The sequence below is a fragment of the Musca domestica genome, unplaced genomic scaffold (assembly GCF_030504385.1).
Source record: "Musca domestica strain aabys unplaced genomic scaffold, Musca_domestica.polishedcontigs.V.1.1 42, whole genome shotgun sequence".
In the NCBI taxonomy this organism is placed as follows: Eukaryota; Metazoa; Arthropoda; class Insecta; order Diptera; family Muscidae; genus Musca; species Musca domestica.
In genome coordinates, this window is record NW_026712329.1 from 4,877,998 (window position 1) to 4,895,135 (window position 17,138).

The 17,138-nt window shown below is 35.6% G+C and overlaps 1 protein-coding gene across 6 annotated transcripts in view; it reads left to right on the forward strand.

The window, feature by feature from the left end:
* Positions 1–17,138, forward strand: part of LOC101899374 (uncharacterized) — a 75,419-nt gene that overhangs the window by 34,353 nt on the left and 23,928 nt on the right. For all 6 annotated transcript variants that reach the window (XM_059127094.1, XM_059127091.1, XM_059127093.1 and 3 more), the window contains exons 3-4: positions 3,530–3,991; positions 10,966–11,290. In XM_059127094.1, the coding sequence (XP_058983077.1) occupies positions 3,530–3,991; positions 10,966–11,290 (787 nt within the window). The remainder of the gene's footprint in view (positions 1–3,529; positions 3,992–10,965; positions 11,291–17,138) is intronic.

Genomic DNA, 17,138 nt, shown 5'->3' on the forward strand with positions numbered 1-17,138 from the left:
GAAATTCAAATCGTAATCATTACTCAGGACTAGTTCTGTTCGTTATTTTCTTAAGGGTTATATTGTTTGGATAAACTTTCTATTGATCGCTATTTGCTTATCATTATGGGTTTTTTTGGCACTACATGTATTTTTAGAAAATATCAATGGGAATTTTTTTCGGACATTCTTGCCTTTTTGGTGTATTTTTCGAAAGAACTTTGACATGAGAAGCAACTATGCGATTACCTTCATCACTATTTCATCAAGGCAAAAAATGACATCGCAGCATAATATATTCATTGAGTACACTTTTTGGTACTGGTAACTATTTATAAAATAACATCCTAATACCTCATTTCAACACGAATATCTCATTGGAAATAAGTCCTTACCAAACAGTCATCAAGATCAAATAAATAGGTTAAGGGTCCGTTTTTTAGAACAACAGAGTTGAATTTGCGTTTTATTTCACTTACAAAAAATTTAGATTTTATATCCACATATCTATGATCTTAAAAGTTGGAATGCGTAACGGAATTTGGAACAAAAATAAATTTGCCAAATTATATTGAAATTGCTTCAGATTTAGATATAGCTCCCATATATAATTTCGACAGATTTCGTTTATTTAATGAATCAAACACGCTATGTATCTCCAATTTCAATCCCATTTGGAATGTTTGATGGAATTTGGTCTAAAAATATATTTTCCAAATAATATTGAAATTGGTTCAGATTTGGATATAGGTCTCATGTGTAAGATTTCATGTATTTAATGCAACAAAAAAGCTGAAAATGTTCACCCTCGGTTGACCACCAGAACTCAAGCTCCGGCCATAACAGCCGAAGGCCTCTCTTCGCTCGGTTTAATCAATCGTGGCATCAGAATAAATACCGAATGTTATCGCGAAAACATTCCAACAGGACTCAGCACCATCGCACTCAACATGCTCCACCCAAGAAATGAGGTTCCTCGCTTCATTTCCAGCGCACAATGGCCACTCAAGCAAGCGCTTCGTCGGGCATTCGGGCAGCGTGTGAAGTTTTCATTGGCCGTTTGAAGGCCATAATTCGTGCCAAAGGTGACCAATTCGAACGAAACTAAAGTTATTCTAAAATTTGATGCTATTTCCGCTTGCTTTCATTCGGTAGAATTAAAAAATCTAAAAATTAGGGCGTCTGACTTTATTGCAGTTTTTTATCTCATCCTGTATATGTTCGTCCATAAAATAAATGGACTTTTGCCCATTCTACTAAATTTTTCAATTTTGTTAAACTTTAATATAATCTTTCTCGAAGTAATATAATGCACTCTATAGTAATGTTATTTGCAAACATACATATCTACCTGTTTGGCTTGCAGTGTCAGAATTACTATCAAAACAATCAAAAAACCAAACAATTTGTTGCATTGATTTTGAATGAATAATTGAAAACAGCGAAAACTGAATGAAAGGTCAAAACCTCTTCTCAAAATCATGTTCTATATATCTCTAAAAGTTTATTTTGCTACAAAAACTGTAGATTTTGTTGATGCATACGTTGCAATAAGCATTTTGGAAACACCTGAATTTGAATGTTTTCAGAACAACAACAATTATTGCAAAGAATGCACACACATAAACAAATAAAGTTGACAAATTAAGTCAAAAAAGTAAATAAAAAAGTAAATATGGTATCATAGCCCTACCTTGATTTTATTGCACCATGCTTCTTAGCATAATAAATATAGGCCCTAGCCAATGGTTCATATATTTACACAGTATTTTTGAACACTTAAGGGCCTTCATACATTTCTTAATTCCAATATATTATCAAACAAGTAAGCAAAGGCTACAGTCGAGCGGGGCCGACCGTTGAATACCCTACAACACTATAATAAACGATACAGTTTATACAGGCGAGATACTCGAAAGAATTCCACAAGATATTGTGACAAATAATAAAAGAAAACCATAAGGTTTCGTTCTCTAATTTTCGAATAATAGCAACTTTAACTAATTTGCTCATTTCCAATTTATTGCAAGATGTTGCACGTAAATGGTCTTCCTAGATCTGGAACCAATATTTCCCAAAGACCTAAAATCTCTCAGAAGTGGCAAAAGATTAACATTTATTATTGGTTTTTGACTGAAACGCATCTATATGAGATACAGTCATTTGACTATATTCTTCAACGAAATCAGCGTTAACGAAATAGTCAGAAGTGTGTCTTTCCTGTATTTGTGAATTCTCCAAAGAGTCACTGGAATGGACATTTTCTTATTTTGTCTACAAAAGTTGGCAAACTATTTCACACATTGAATATTTTTGGATGGCCATCCAAAACTGCTTGTCTTTTGCAATGTCTGGTAACCCCCATTAAAATGTGCGTGAGGACCGCCGATAATTACGACCTGCTGACAATTTTGCAGTTTTTTGGTCCATTTCAATCCCTAAATATATGGCGATCATCTCCAAAAAGAGTAGGCTTCTATTCTGACCCTCATCTTATCCCCATGCAAAATTTCGTTAGGATCGGGGCATAAATGCGATCTGTATATGATATACTGATATCCTAACTACTTAGTTTTGTTAGCTGTAGAAATATTACCAAATGTTCAATTCAAAATGAAAATATGACAAAATGGAAAAAATATGAGAAATTGTTACAAAATCAATATTTTCATCTTTATTTTTATGCGATTTTTTAGACGTTTTTTCATTCCTTGCAAGAGGCAATTCTGAATTAATGAGAACTATCGAAATCAGTTCAGCCGTTCTCGACATATAAGAGATCTTTCAAGCATATACATACATAAGTATATATCGCACATATTTTGCTATATATCCGATTTGTTGGATGTTAACATCAATGTAAAGGTCAGAAGTAACCTTGTCATGGCTTTGTGATTTCGACGGGCTTTAAAATATTCGCGGTTTAATGAAAAATTTTGAATTTTTTCAACACAAAAGATATGGTCTATTTTACCCGCTAAATATTATCCGATTCCCCACCTTAAACTCTAACTACATGCGAAATTCTGATTCGATTGGTCTATAATTGCGACCTGTATAGCTACTGCAAAATCCGACATTTTTTCAGTATTTGGTCCATTTCAACCCCTAAACATTTGGCGATCATCTCCAAAAGAAATAGGCTTCTATTCTGACCCTAACCCCACCTTCGTGCAAAATTTCGTAAGGATCGGGCCATAATTGCGACCTGTAGCGTGATTACAAATTAACATGGACAGACGGACGGAGGGACATACATAGCTAGATCGACTCAGCTCGGCGGGCTAGGAAGATCCATACATACATACCTATATGGGAAACCAATATTTCGAGGTGTTACATAAATTCTGGCCCAATCAAACTTATAATATCCCCAACACATAGTACTGTAGGGTATAAAAACTTCAATTGCAAGAGCATTAAATTACCCTAATCATGTCTTTAAATTCGTCATTAAACAAATTAAATACACTTCATATTCGACTTGAAATGTAAACATTAAATAAATTACGATCTTTCTTCCTCTTTCTATTTTTCAATCTATTTGCAGTGTCCTTTGCCTTCTGAGCTGGCCAACAAATGTGGAAGGTGAAAAGACACAATTAACAAGAACACAAACAGAGCAAGAACAAGGCATAAGAAAGGATCCATCGTCTTCCTCGTCATCATCGACAATTGTAACACTGCCACTTACAACGACAACAACAGCAACAGCAGCCGCATCAACATCACCACAGTCAAACATTTACCGAATTAAAAGACTGAATCTGTCAAAGGATAAACCAAAATTACGCAAACAACAAAAACAACGAATAGAAGGACATGAAGAACAGCAAAAGCAACAATCAACTCTTATCCAACAGGACCATGGCCATTATGCAGACGAATCAAAGGCTATCATCAAGGATAAAATGGCAATGTCAGGTGATTCTCGTCCAGCTGGCAAAACGAAGGGAAAGAAAGTGAAAGGCATGGGAAAAAATTCCCATAGCTTAAATAAGAAGCTATTAAAGTGAGTAGACTGCTGTTTTTAATTGAATTTCCTATTAAATTGTAAGGTAAAGGGAAGTCGAATGTATTATTTTCTCTTAGCTTTGTTCGTTTGATGAAAAAACAAAAACAGACTTCATCATTGACATTTAAACTTTGGCTAGTTGGCGTTGGTTGGAGGCATTTTGACAAATTCCCACATAATTATTTTTGACTGGACTCAATGGCTAATGGTTATTCCTTCAATCATTAATCATTCAATCAGAAACACACGTTCATTGATCTGCAGATCTGCAATTGTTTGTCGTTGTATAGCTCCCAACCATGAAAATAAGTCAAGGCTGTCATTAAGTGTTCCCATAACAAACATCCATTAAAAAAAGAAAACAAAACAAGTGAAGAATATATGTTTTGTTGTTATTTTTCTTTTCAATTAATTATTTTGACTGTTCTTTTGTTATTTCATAACAAGGGTTTGCAATCATTTAGAAAAGGAATTTCAGTTTCAAATAATTATTTTGTGGAATTCAAAAAGAGCTTTTTTATATTGTTCTAACGATACAGTGAATTACGAATGTTCCCGAAACACAATACTATACCTTTGGAGCAGCGTACGAAAATAAACTATACCAAACGTTTGCAATCGTTTCGTTCTGTATTTTCTCGAAGTACAAAACGAAACAACGTTGGGAATTGTAATTGATTGAATTTATACATTCCAATGCAGTTTTTGAATTTACTGTCCGTTAGGACGTTTACGGTAGCCGGTCTCATATCAGTTCAGACACTCTGGATCGCATTATGCTCGGGCAAGCGGAAAAAGATTATGGTATATGGTTCTTCAATGAAAAGTCCCAGTCCCGTTCTCCCCTAGCACTGAGCCGTTTATATAACAAAATTTTCCAGTCGGCATTTCTGATAGAAATCCGTCGATCCACGAGTCTCTGGTGGGAATTAATGTTTCACATGAGGCAGCTACAACTATTTTAGGTATCCGATCCTATACAAATTCTCCAGTTGTTACCTGAACATTTTTTGATGGCTTTTTTGGCATTGATATGGCCTTTATGGCATTTAAATGTCCTTTATTTATCCACTCGTCGTCGCCCTAAGCCTTATAGCCGCCAGGGCCTCTTCATATCGTATCTGAATATATTTTGGGTGTATGTATAATATTATCTCTTAAGCCCTAGTTGGTGTTGTCCTAGGGTTAGGGTTCCTTCCCCTCAGAAGTATTTGTATTGTCCCAGCGCCTAAAATGCGTTATTGGGACGTATCGTTTTTTGTTACAGAAAAGAACGTGTATGATTTTAATGCAAGAATAGTAATTTTGGATTTAATATTTATACCCTACACCACAAGGTGGTCAGGGTATCATGTCTTTGTGCATTTGTTTGTAACAGGCAAAAGGAAACGAGATAGACCCATAGTTCCTTTTGATGATCTGCATAGAATCACATTCTGCGTCGATTTATGCATGACAGTCCGTCCGTCCGTCTGTCCATGTATTTTTGTAAACAAAGTACAGGTCGCATTTATTGCCCGATCCAGATGAAAATTTGCACAGATCATTTGCTTGGCCCAAGGACGAACCCTATTGAAATTGGAGATAATCGATCAAAACTTAGATATAGCTCCGATATATATTTTCGTCCGATTTGCCTTTTATTGTGTACCAAACGTATAATATCTGCCCGAATAGTATGGAATTTTGTATATAGATCCAAATTAGGCCTAAAAATAAGTATGCCAAATTTGATCGAAATCGGTTCAGATATAGCTATAGCTCCTATATACATTGTTCATCCGATTTGTTATTTTTGTCCCTCGCAGCCGTAATATGCACTCTGCAACAACAATATTTGGGGAAATATATCAAATACAGCTCAGAAATATCTTTGCCAAATTTTATCGAGATCGGTTCAGATTTGGATATAGCTCCCATATATAACATCGTCCGATTTACCTTTTATTGTGCACCAAAGCTAGTGTATCAAATTTGGTAAAGATCGGTTCAGATATAGCTATAGCTTCCATATATACTATTCATCCGATTTGTTATATTTGTTACCCACAACCGTAATATGTACTCCGTAACAACGATATTCAAGGAAATATATCAAATACAGCTCAGAAATATCTTTGCCAAATTATATCGAGATCAGTTCAGATTTGGATATAGCTCCCATATATATCTTTATCTGATTTCAAATTAATTTTGCACCAAATGGGCAATACAAGTCCGAATTTAAAAGATACAAATGCTTCGGCATATTTAATCCTTTGAACTTTAAATTATAATTATAATCATAGCGTGTATGATTGAATTCTCCCATAAAAACTTTTAATTGTTATGTGGAGCTCTACTAAATTAGCAAAGTGGTGTAGGGTATCATAAAGTCGGCCCGCCCGACTTTAAGACTTTCTTTACTGGTTTCATTCTAACTCTTTTAAAGAAGAAGCATTGACATATTTGTTAGGAGGAGAGTTACTCTCTTTACCTTTTAATATACCCTCCACCTTGAAAAAGAGGGTATATTAACTTTGTCATTTCGTTTGTAACATACCTAAATATTCGTCGTATAACCCATAAAGCATATATATTCATGATCAGCATAAAATTCTAAGTCGATTTATCGATATCCGTCTGTCTGCCTGTCTCAAATGGTAATTGTGGGTCATAATGGGTTCTAGCTCCGGTGGCGAAACATTGTATGTACAGGTCCACGTTTTTGTATAGCTCCCATTCAACGGTACCACGTATTTTGTTGATTTTTGCCACATTTTTCAACGGATTTGTCCATAAAATTTGTATTTGTAGGTCATAATGGGTTCTAGCTCCGGTGGCGAAACATTGAAAGTATAGGTTCACGTTTCTTTATAGCCCCCATACAACTGTACCTTTCGAGGTACCGAGGTAGAGGTTCCCATTTTGGTATGGCCCCCATATAACGCCCTCACGCACTTTATGGTTTTTGAAAAGTTTAACGGTGTTATCCAAACGGTCTTGCTGGTGTTTGTAGTTTAAAGTGGAATACGTTTTATATAAAAATGTTTTCTTTACCCAATGATGAGGCCTGGCCGGACTTAATGTTTTTATACCCTACACCACATAGTAGTAAGGGTATTATGTCTTTGTGCATTTATTTGTAACATGGAGAAGGAAACGAGATAGACCCATAGTTCCTTTTGGTGATAAGCATAGAATCACATTTTGAGTCGATTTATGTATGTCCGTCCGTCTGTCCATGTATTTTTGTAAACAAAATGTAGGTCGCATTTATTATTCGATTGAGATGAAATTTTCTAAATAACATTTGTTTGGCTCAAGGACGAACCCTATTGAAATTGGTGAAAATCGGTCCCAAATATATATCTTTATCCGATTTTAGGTTTCTTGTGCACCAAACGGCTAATACCAGTACAAATGGTGTGGAAATCGGTTCAGATACAGCTATAGCTCCCATATATATGTTTCATCCGATTTGGTTATTAAGTCCTTCATATTCGTAGTATACACCCCACAAAAATGATATTTAGTACCAGATATTAGATTCAGCCCAGCAATACATGATTTAAATTTTATCAAGATCGGTTCAGATTTGGATTTAGCTCCCCTTTATAACTTTGGCCGATCTCGGGTTAATTGAGCACCAAATGGCCAATATCAGCCCAAACAGGCTGAAGTTTGGCACATTCGGCCAAGTTTAGCCTAGAAGCAAATACATCAAAAATCGGTTCAGATATAGCTATATATCCCATATATTTTTGTTTCATCCGATTTGGTGTTTAAGTCCCTCAAATGCACGATAGAAGAATAATACTTTGTACCAGATATCAGATACAGCCAAGAAATGGCTGTTTTCAATTTTATAAAGATCGGTTCAGATTTTGGTAAATGAATTTTCGCACTTCAACCGAATTCAGCATAGAAGTAAGAATTTCAAATTTGGTCCCATATAGGGTAAGTGTACCAGTAGTCGGCACTTTTAGGATTTTCGCGTTTTTAATCGCTCACCATTCTGAGTGGAACATTTCAATTATTACAAAGTTAATTTATTCAGATTCGAAATTTTGTATAGTTTTTGCAATCTATATGTATATAAAAATCTATTGTTGTTCGTTGGCAATGGAATCAGTTGAGAACGGCTGAACCTATTTGCATAATTTTTTGTACAAACGTTCGTCATATCCCGAGTTAGGTTTTTAAAGAACAAAAAATTGACCACGCCTACTTTTACGCCCACTATTTCGATTTATCTAAAATCCTTATATTTGCCAAATAATGAAGATATCGATATTATTACACGAGATACTGTTGACTTTCCCTCAAACCCTAAGTATTTATTTTGGGGCTGAGGACCTGACCACGCCTACTTTTTAATCTATCTATATATACAAAAAAGTCAATTTTTTTTGGTAAGAATCTGTTGAAAACGACGGGAACGATTTGGATTTTTTTAAATGTTCGTCCTACCACGACTTAGGTTTTATGCAAAGAAAAAGTGACTACGTCCAATTTTACGACCATTTTTTTCGATTTACCTAAAATCTTAAATATTTGTCAATATATTTGCCAATCATGAAGATATCTGTTCCACTGTTAGTATACGACGTAATCTTGACTTGGGGTCAGAGGAACTGGCCACACCTACTTCTTTAAATCTATATGTAAAAAATTTAAATAAGTATAGTAAAACATCAGTAAAGAACGGTTGGACCGAAACTAATGGAAACATTTTCATGAAAAAAATTTTGAGAAAAGCCTCCGGAAAAGTCGCGGAACTGAAAAAATTTATTGTTCTATTTTGATATGGAATTGTTTGTAGAATTGTTTTAGAATGTCTTTTGGAATTGAAAATTTTTATTGAAAAAAAAAAACAACCGAAAAAAAAATGAGAAATTTGGCATATTTTCTATAGATGCTGTTATATGGTTGCCATACTAAAATTGTCAATTTTGATTAAGAAATACTTCTCAAAGCTCACGGACATAATTTAATCGACAAAGATTTCTACGCTTTAACATTCTTTATGGGGTCCCTAACTTTTATAAACCGATGAAACTTTAAATTAAAGTCATATTGCCAGGATTTCAATTTAGAAATAACTATCGATTCTGAGGTCCAAAATTCAAAAAAAAAAAAAAAAAAATGGTTAGATATAGAAATAATCCACCAATGAGAACTCAAAATATATTTTCGAATCGATTTCGCTTAAAATGTATGTTTAGAATACGTTGGGGTAGTTGATGTATACTTTTTCATATATGTGCTATGTTATTTAGGTTTTTAACTGTCAAATTAAAACCTCTGAAAAATGGCATCAGGTTTTTAAAAAGGTTTTTAAAAACACTATAAGTCGTCCGGTACGTGAACCTGTATTGACATTTATGCGATGCGTATTTATTTCTTTTTAGTCGAATCATCATTTTTACTATAAATTATGCCACTTATTTGAGCCAGATCTGTGAATTATTATGCTTTAAAAACTATGCATTAAAGACAAAAACTACGGGCCGGCAACGCGGACTGGGCCAGCTAGTAATAAATAAAGTTTTAATAGCTTTTTATTAAATTTCATAAATTTGTAGTTTTATTAAAAAAACGCTTTTTTGCCAGTAGTCGGCACCACTTGCCAATTGCCGGTATGGGATGTTCCAATAGTCGGCATACCAATTTTTTTGTAAGAATAATTAATAATAATAATAAATTAATTCATTAAAATAAAATATTTTTGTTTCGACGTCTTTATTGTACTTTTCTTAAGAATATGAATTATTCAAGATCTTCACAGACAAAAGTTTAATTTTTATTAGAATAAATCATCTTTTCTTAGCGAAATTGTGCACAAAGATAGCTGACAATATATTTGAAGTAAACAAAATACATTTAGTTATAATAGTTTCATTTATTTGGACTTAAAAATAAAAAGTGCCGACTACTGGGACATGCCGAACATAGGAACACTTACCCTATATGTTTCATCCGATTTGGCGTTTAAATTTCTAACTTTCGGAACATGCACTCTACCATAATAATATTTTCTGCCAGATATCTCATAGAGCTCAGAAATGCCCAATATAAACCTTTCTTTTACGAGAGCTCTACTAAATATGCATAGTGATGTAGTAGTTAGGCGGGACCGACTATATGATTTGAGATTTTCTTACTGGTTTACTTATTTTTAAGTAATAACCCTTTTTTTCCTCCCACTGGTAATACGTATAATCTTTTTTTCACCCCTCTACAGTAACAGTGATTTAATAATAATTTGTTAAATTCTTTGATATGAATTTGATATGAATACTTTAATAAAATTGATGATATTATGCATAAAATTGATGTATGACATAGACCGTTATTGACTTAAGCAACTTATCATACATTTTTAGAATATACGATTCCATAACATATACAATGACATGTCACACATACGAAAAGTTTAATTAAAATAATTTCAATTAACAAAGCAAACAGGCCGTCGTTTCATATTTCACAACGTTAGGATAATGACTGCAATTCCAATTATTTGTTAGTAAAATTATGGTCAGTTTTGGCCATAATTTTTGTCTTTCACAGCGGTTGAAAGAAAAACGTGTTTTCATGTTGTTGGAAAACTCTCATTCATAATCAGACAAATAATTTATAAAGAAGACGACGACGAAGACGAAATAAGCATGCTCTGGCAAATTATAACAACTGGAAAATATTCCATTTTCCCAAACTAGATGTTGTTTTTGATGAATTGGTCTGTTAGTTGTGAAAATTGACTATTCCTCAATGGCCATGATGATATGATTGATGTTTTGAAAGAAAATCTGGGATCTATGGACAACGAAATTTACCACTAACTAATCACGTTTTTCTGCGCTCATTACTTCGCAGGAAAGTGGGTGATTTATACACTTTTTGATTTTTTGCCAATTTTCCCTTATTTTCTTTGTTATACTTATTTTCTGATGTGCTTTTTCTGTCTTTTTGTGTTGGCATTTCAGCAAATTGGGCTTTACCAAAGTCAAAGCACCAAACAGTCATAACCGGAAACGTTTGGCCATTGAATCACGACGCCATGCCTCGCCCGATGACTCACACATGTTCATTATAAAATTACCACCAAATATGTACTATTATGCGAACCCGAAACCATCATCCGGCAGTGGATCACCCAATGCCCTTCCATCGTCATCATCGTCGTCGACATCATTATCAGCCAACTCATTTCTGGATAAAAAGAACTTCCTAAAGACGTTGCAGGAACAGGCCCATTCATCCAGCGATGATTCAACAACAACAGAATTAAAGGATGCTAACGGAAAAAAGGTAAACAAGTTTTCTGCTACTTTTCTATGCCATTTCTATAATTATTTTCTATTTCCAATTTGTTGAGTTTAAATGGAAAGTTGTAAAGAAATCTCCAAAGTAATGGAGTTCCTAAAAGAGCTTCGCTTCCAATTTGTTGATGACTTTTGGGCAGAACAAATTGTTTTTTAACCCATCAGGAGAGAGTCGAATTTAAGAAACGATAGTACATATCAAGACCTCTCAGGGGTTTAGTATCGAGAAAACTTTTAAAAGTTCCCTCAAACCTACGAAGTCTCCACTGAAAAAACTTTGGAATGTTTTCTTAGGCAGAAATCCACTAAAAGGTAGTCTAGGTGCAGATGACCTACTTAAGGTCTTCTGAAATGTCATATATGTACGAGACAATTTGAAAGTCGTCCGAGACTACTTGAAAGTCGTCCATACATAAAATATCTTTGGAAAGTCATATATTTCGAACACCCTCAAGACAATGCCTCTGAAACGGCTTATATACATAACCATCATAACACTTCAAACAAATCTTCTGACTGGAGGCTTCCTGAAAAAATCCATGCGTAGCATACCCTGAAAAGGTATGAATAACTTTACTTACTTAAATCCTAGAGGATCCCTTTTGGCCCGTTGTTGTAAGTTTGTAAATGAAAAATAAATTTGTTGTAAATTACAAATAGAAGCAATTAATTAAAATGTAAATTATTTGAAGTACATCTGAAAAAGGTATAGGTATACTGAAGTGTAAAGAAGGGTTATACTAGGCGATCAGACGAGTCAGGGAGTCTTTCTAAAAGAGTTGACAGGTCAGGCTGCCAGGACAGAGAGCAGTTACAGGTCTGAGAGTCTCTATAAATGAGCTGACATGTCGGGTCTTAGAGTCCCTATAGACGAGCTGACATGTCGAGTCTGGGAGTCTCTATAGACGAGCTGACATGTCGGGCTGGGAGTCTCTATATACTAGCTGACATGTCGGGAATGGGAGTCTCTATAGACGAACTGATATGTCGGGTCTGGGAGTCTCTATATACGACCTGACATGTCGGGTCTGGGAGGCTCTATATACGAGCTGACATGTCGGGTCTGGGAGTCTCTATAGACGAGCTGACATGTCGGGACTGGGAGTCTCTATAGACGAGCTGACATGTCGGGTCTGGGAGTCTCTATAGACAAGCTGACACGTCGGGTCTGGGAGTCTCTATAGACAAGCTGACACGTCGGGTCTGGGAGTCTCTATAGACGAGCTGACATGTCGGGTCTGGGAGTCTCTATAAACGAGCTGACATGTCGGGTCTGGGAGTCTCTATAGACGAGCTGACATGTCAGGTCTGGGAGTCTCTATAGACAAGCTGACATGTCAGGTCTGGGAGTCTCTATAGACGAGCTGACATGTCGGGACTGGGAGTCTCTATAGATGAGCTGACATGTCGGGACTGGGAGTCTGTACATGGACTGACCCTGGTTAGAGAGTCTCTATAGACGGACTGTCCCGGGTCGTAGAGCCTCTATTGACGAACTTGGCCCGGACAGACAGTCTGTATTGACGAACTGGTCCCGACCAGGGAGTCTGTATGGAAATGGCCCCGATCAGGGAGTCTGAGTGATTCAGGGAGCTGAAAAGAATGGAAGGCGTAGCTGTGGAGATTTGATTTTGTTACTCTGGTTGAGAAGTAAATAGTCCCCAGAAGCTATAACAAACTAAAGCTCTTTTGCGAACTTTGAGATTGCACTTATCTGCTAAAATAATTAAATCTATTATAATAATTAAAGTCTCTAGCTTGAGCCACATACATCTCGCAATGGGTTAATTTTCCACCGCTCCGCTAACTAGAATTTCCAAATCAGAAAAAAGACGCATTTCATTTGAAGACATTTTGTTTCGTTTCATTTCTTTTTTTTCTTCATTTTTGTGGATTTGTGTCTGCGCATTAAGTTCAGAGATAAACATCAAGACCAGTTCAATGCCAGTCAGACTCGACGGAACAACAAAAGATAAAGAAGTGGCAGCAGCAACAGAATCGTCAAACATCCAAAGAATGGAATAATGTGGCCACTGACGATGCTGTTGCTGCTGCCGGGTATTCGTTACAAATTGCAAACACACGTTTCTGGTGTTGTTTGGCAAATGTTGTATGAAAACTGGTACTGATGCACTTCCATTTTATTCTCTAGCCTTTACCGCAGAGGCAAGGCAACAATTCGACATTCATATGTACGTACGTACATACAGAGGAGACGTAGTTTTCAACTGTGTCTTAGATTGAAGTGATCAGAGTAACACCATCTCGACTGGTTGCACTTAGATTTCCAAGATCGTTTTTTTTTTTGGTTTGGTTGGTGGTATTTTTTTCGTTGTGTTTTGTTTCTGCTGGTAGAACCAAAACTCGTGAGAATCGCCTCGGACTAAACTAACAGACTCTGACAGACCACTAGAGTTTAGTTTGTTAAGTTGGTTTTCTAGCTGGCTGGCTGTTTGTCCGTCTGTCTGTTTTTTTTTTCTATTTACCCATAAGTAGTTGATATGCCAACTGACACATATAATCTCGATTTTTCGGTATTCCAGTATGTTAGGCATTTCGGATAACTGAATAAACGTTTGTTCACACTTCACTTTGGCGCAACAAATATCCTCTGGTCGAATTTTTCCGCTCAAACTGTGAATCGTATACAGCAATTGCATGCCAAGATCATGTCAAGAGATACCACCAAATGACGGCATTTAACGTGAAATGTTACACGACATATTTACCGTAAATGTGGCATTGCCGTCTGACCATATGACATAGCAAATGTGGAAATACATTATATGTTGTTGGTTATAGAGGTTATTGGTAACGCTGGACATAAGACAACATACTAGGTCAATTAAAATAGCAGGAATTGGCTAGTATGGGCTACAATGCCCTATATCAATATATACAGTCTTCATTACACTAATTACGTAAGGAGAAAATGTCGAACGAGTACGTCTATATGATTCATTAATGACACATTCTCACAAAGTGTGACCACCATGTCAAATTACTAAGTTCTTCCTCTTTTCGTATCCATAAAGTATCACATCCCCAACTCACTTATTCGTTTGTCGATCAATAACATAATGAATTATAAATCTTGTAATGCTTAATATTCAATTCTCATTGAGAAACTGCAAAACCAATTTAAAACGCCATAGGATGGTAAGTGTGACTTCGCTCTTAAGCAGACAAACATAGCTATATTAGGCTTAAAAACAATCGCGGGTCTACTATTGCCATATGACATATCTCCAACCAATTCGAAAACATATTGGTACATTAAAACCTATTCGTTCGGAAATTGAACTAGAAGCAGGAAATCATCTATATATATCCTTATATGGAGGACGTAACAAATGGTGGATTTATATCCTCTGCTTCTATGCTTCTCAAAGCTTTAAAAGTCTTCAGGTACCGTTATATGGGGGCTATTCCTAACAGAGAACCAATATGAAACTATTATTGCTGGAAAAGATTTCAGAGTACATAGATTTTTAGCACTTCTACCGAAAATTGTGGCGGAGGCATGATAAATTACGAATATCAGGTGCTATCATTATTTAGGGCCTATACCTAAACTGGGCCAATGTTTCAACAGCAATTATCTTTGATGTAAATATACCAATATAGTAATTTTAACAGACGGGCGGATAGACAGACGGACGGACTTAAGTCGTCATAGAATTTTCTTTGATCAAGAGTACTACTACTACATGAGATCCCCAATGAATGTTTTCTGGTTTTACAAATTGCTGACAAATAAAATATTTCCATTCAGAGATGGTCTGTGTGACAGTTTTTTAGGTTTCCGACTGTCGAAAAGTTATAAACGTCATATACCTGTATAAAACGTAGAAAGAGTATAAAACGTTATAAACTTCTAAAATACTGTTATATCCCCATTGATAAACGTTTAGGTCGTATTAATGAAACCTCGTTGATCTCAATGAGGATAGTTTCCTAGTGTAAGTCTTCCAAATCTACCAAAGTTACTGCAGAGAGCTTAAAACCTCAAGCTGAAGTTTTGTTCCAAAGACATAAAACTGTAAAGATTAGGTAAAATGCATATTGAATTTTAATGTCTCTATCAGGGCAAAAATGCATTAGCAAATTTACAGAATAATGTTATTCTGATATCGCAAAAAATAGCTTTAAACTGTGGAGAAAATCAACAGATATGATACATATGGACTTAAAAACGTATTCCAGAGCATTTGGGGTGTGCATTTAATCGATAAAAAATAGTGAAAATCCTATTAAGGTGTCCGCTATGTTACAATAAAACATACATACCGTAGCCTGACGTCAAGGAAGTGGACGGAAGATAACTGCAACATCAGCAGAAATGGAGCTGAACATATCGCAATATTCCATTCTGCAAATATGAAAAAATGAGCTAGGGGTAAAGCCATTGAAATTCCGAAAAAGGACAAGAACTTACACCGAAACAGAAAGAAAAGAAAGAGTTGCTTCGCTTGCAGAAAGTGGTGAAATGCCGAATTTGGTTTTCTCCGATGAGAAAACATTCGTTGTCCAGCAGTTGTAAACAAACAAAATGAACGTGTTTACTTGTGTTGGCCACCAGAACTCAATCACCGGCCATGGTGATTGTGTGGGTCGTTATAACAGCCGATGGTCGCCCTCCGCTCGTATTAATCGACCGTGGCATCAGAACAAATGCCGAATATTATCGCGACAATATTCTGGAGGGTGTATTAAAGCCTTGCGCACGCAAATATTTTGGCCGCAGACTTTGACATTCTCAGCACCATCGCACTCAGCACGCGCCACCCAAGAATGGGCACAATGACCACCAAAATCTCCGGATTCCAATCCGTTGGACTATTGTGTCTGGAGTATTTTGGAAAGCAAAGTTGACACTAAAAAATACCAAAATGTCGATCACCTCAAGCAAGCGCTTCGCCGTGAATGAACCAAAATACCGCCCAGTAACATTTGGGCAGCGTGTGACGATTTCATTGGCCGTTTGAAAGCCATAATTCGTGCCAAAGGTGACCAATTCGAACAAATCTAAACTTATTCTAAAATTTGATGCTATTTCCGACATTTTTTGCTTAGAAAAATTTAAAAATTATGGCGTTTGACTTTATTGCAGTTTCAAATAGAGATTTATTTTCTCTGGTAACTTATTATTTATTATATTTGATGAAGAATATTTTAATCTTCGACGTTATCCTTCTAAAATTATGCTTTGTTGGAGATTTTCGCGCAAACTCAGACAAAATACAACTTTATCCCTAAAATGTATTTTTTATATATATGAATTCCTGGCATAAAGGTTATATTTAGACTTTAGACATTTTCTAGAACCTATAGTAGAATTTTATGACAAATAATTTCAAAGAAATCAGATTTCCAAAAGTGTAAAAGAGGGGGGAACTTGTCCCCTTTTTTTCGGTTACTTTTCGATGTTAGCTTTCAAAACGCCGATACACGTGTCTTCTTTTTTAGGTCTACTTTCATAATCTGCTGGACTTTCCTCTTGTATATTGAAAACTTGAATTTTGTCCCAATAATTGGGATTTTAAATAATGTTTTAAGAAACTCCTGACAGAAGTGGAGGATTTTTTTAGAAGAAAAATTTGAAAGGACTTCCTGGCATAATTTTCATAACCTAACACCTTCTGGTTTCAGATGTTTTTAAGATTCCGAAGGTTATTCAATTAAAATAGGTATTATTCAAGTTCAGCCTTTTATAGATAACAATAATCTTCTCTATAGAAAGTGTCTCATTTATATACATCAGGTTGTAGTAAAGAATTCCTATAGTGTTGGCGAAGGTCTCAGTCCGAAATTTCTACCGAAATTTTAGCGTG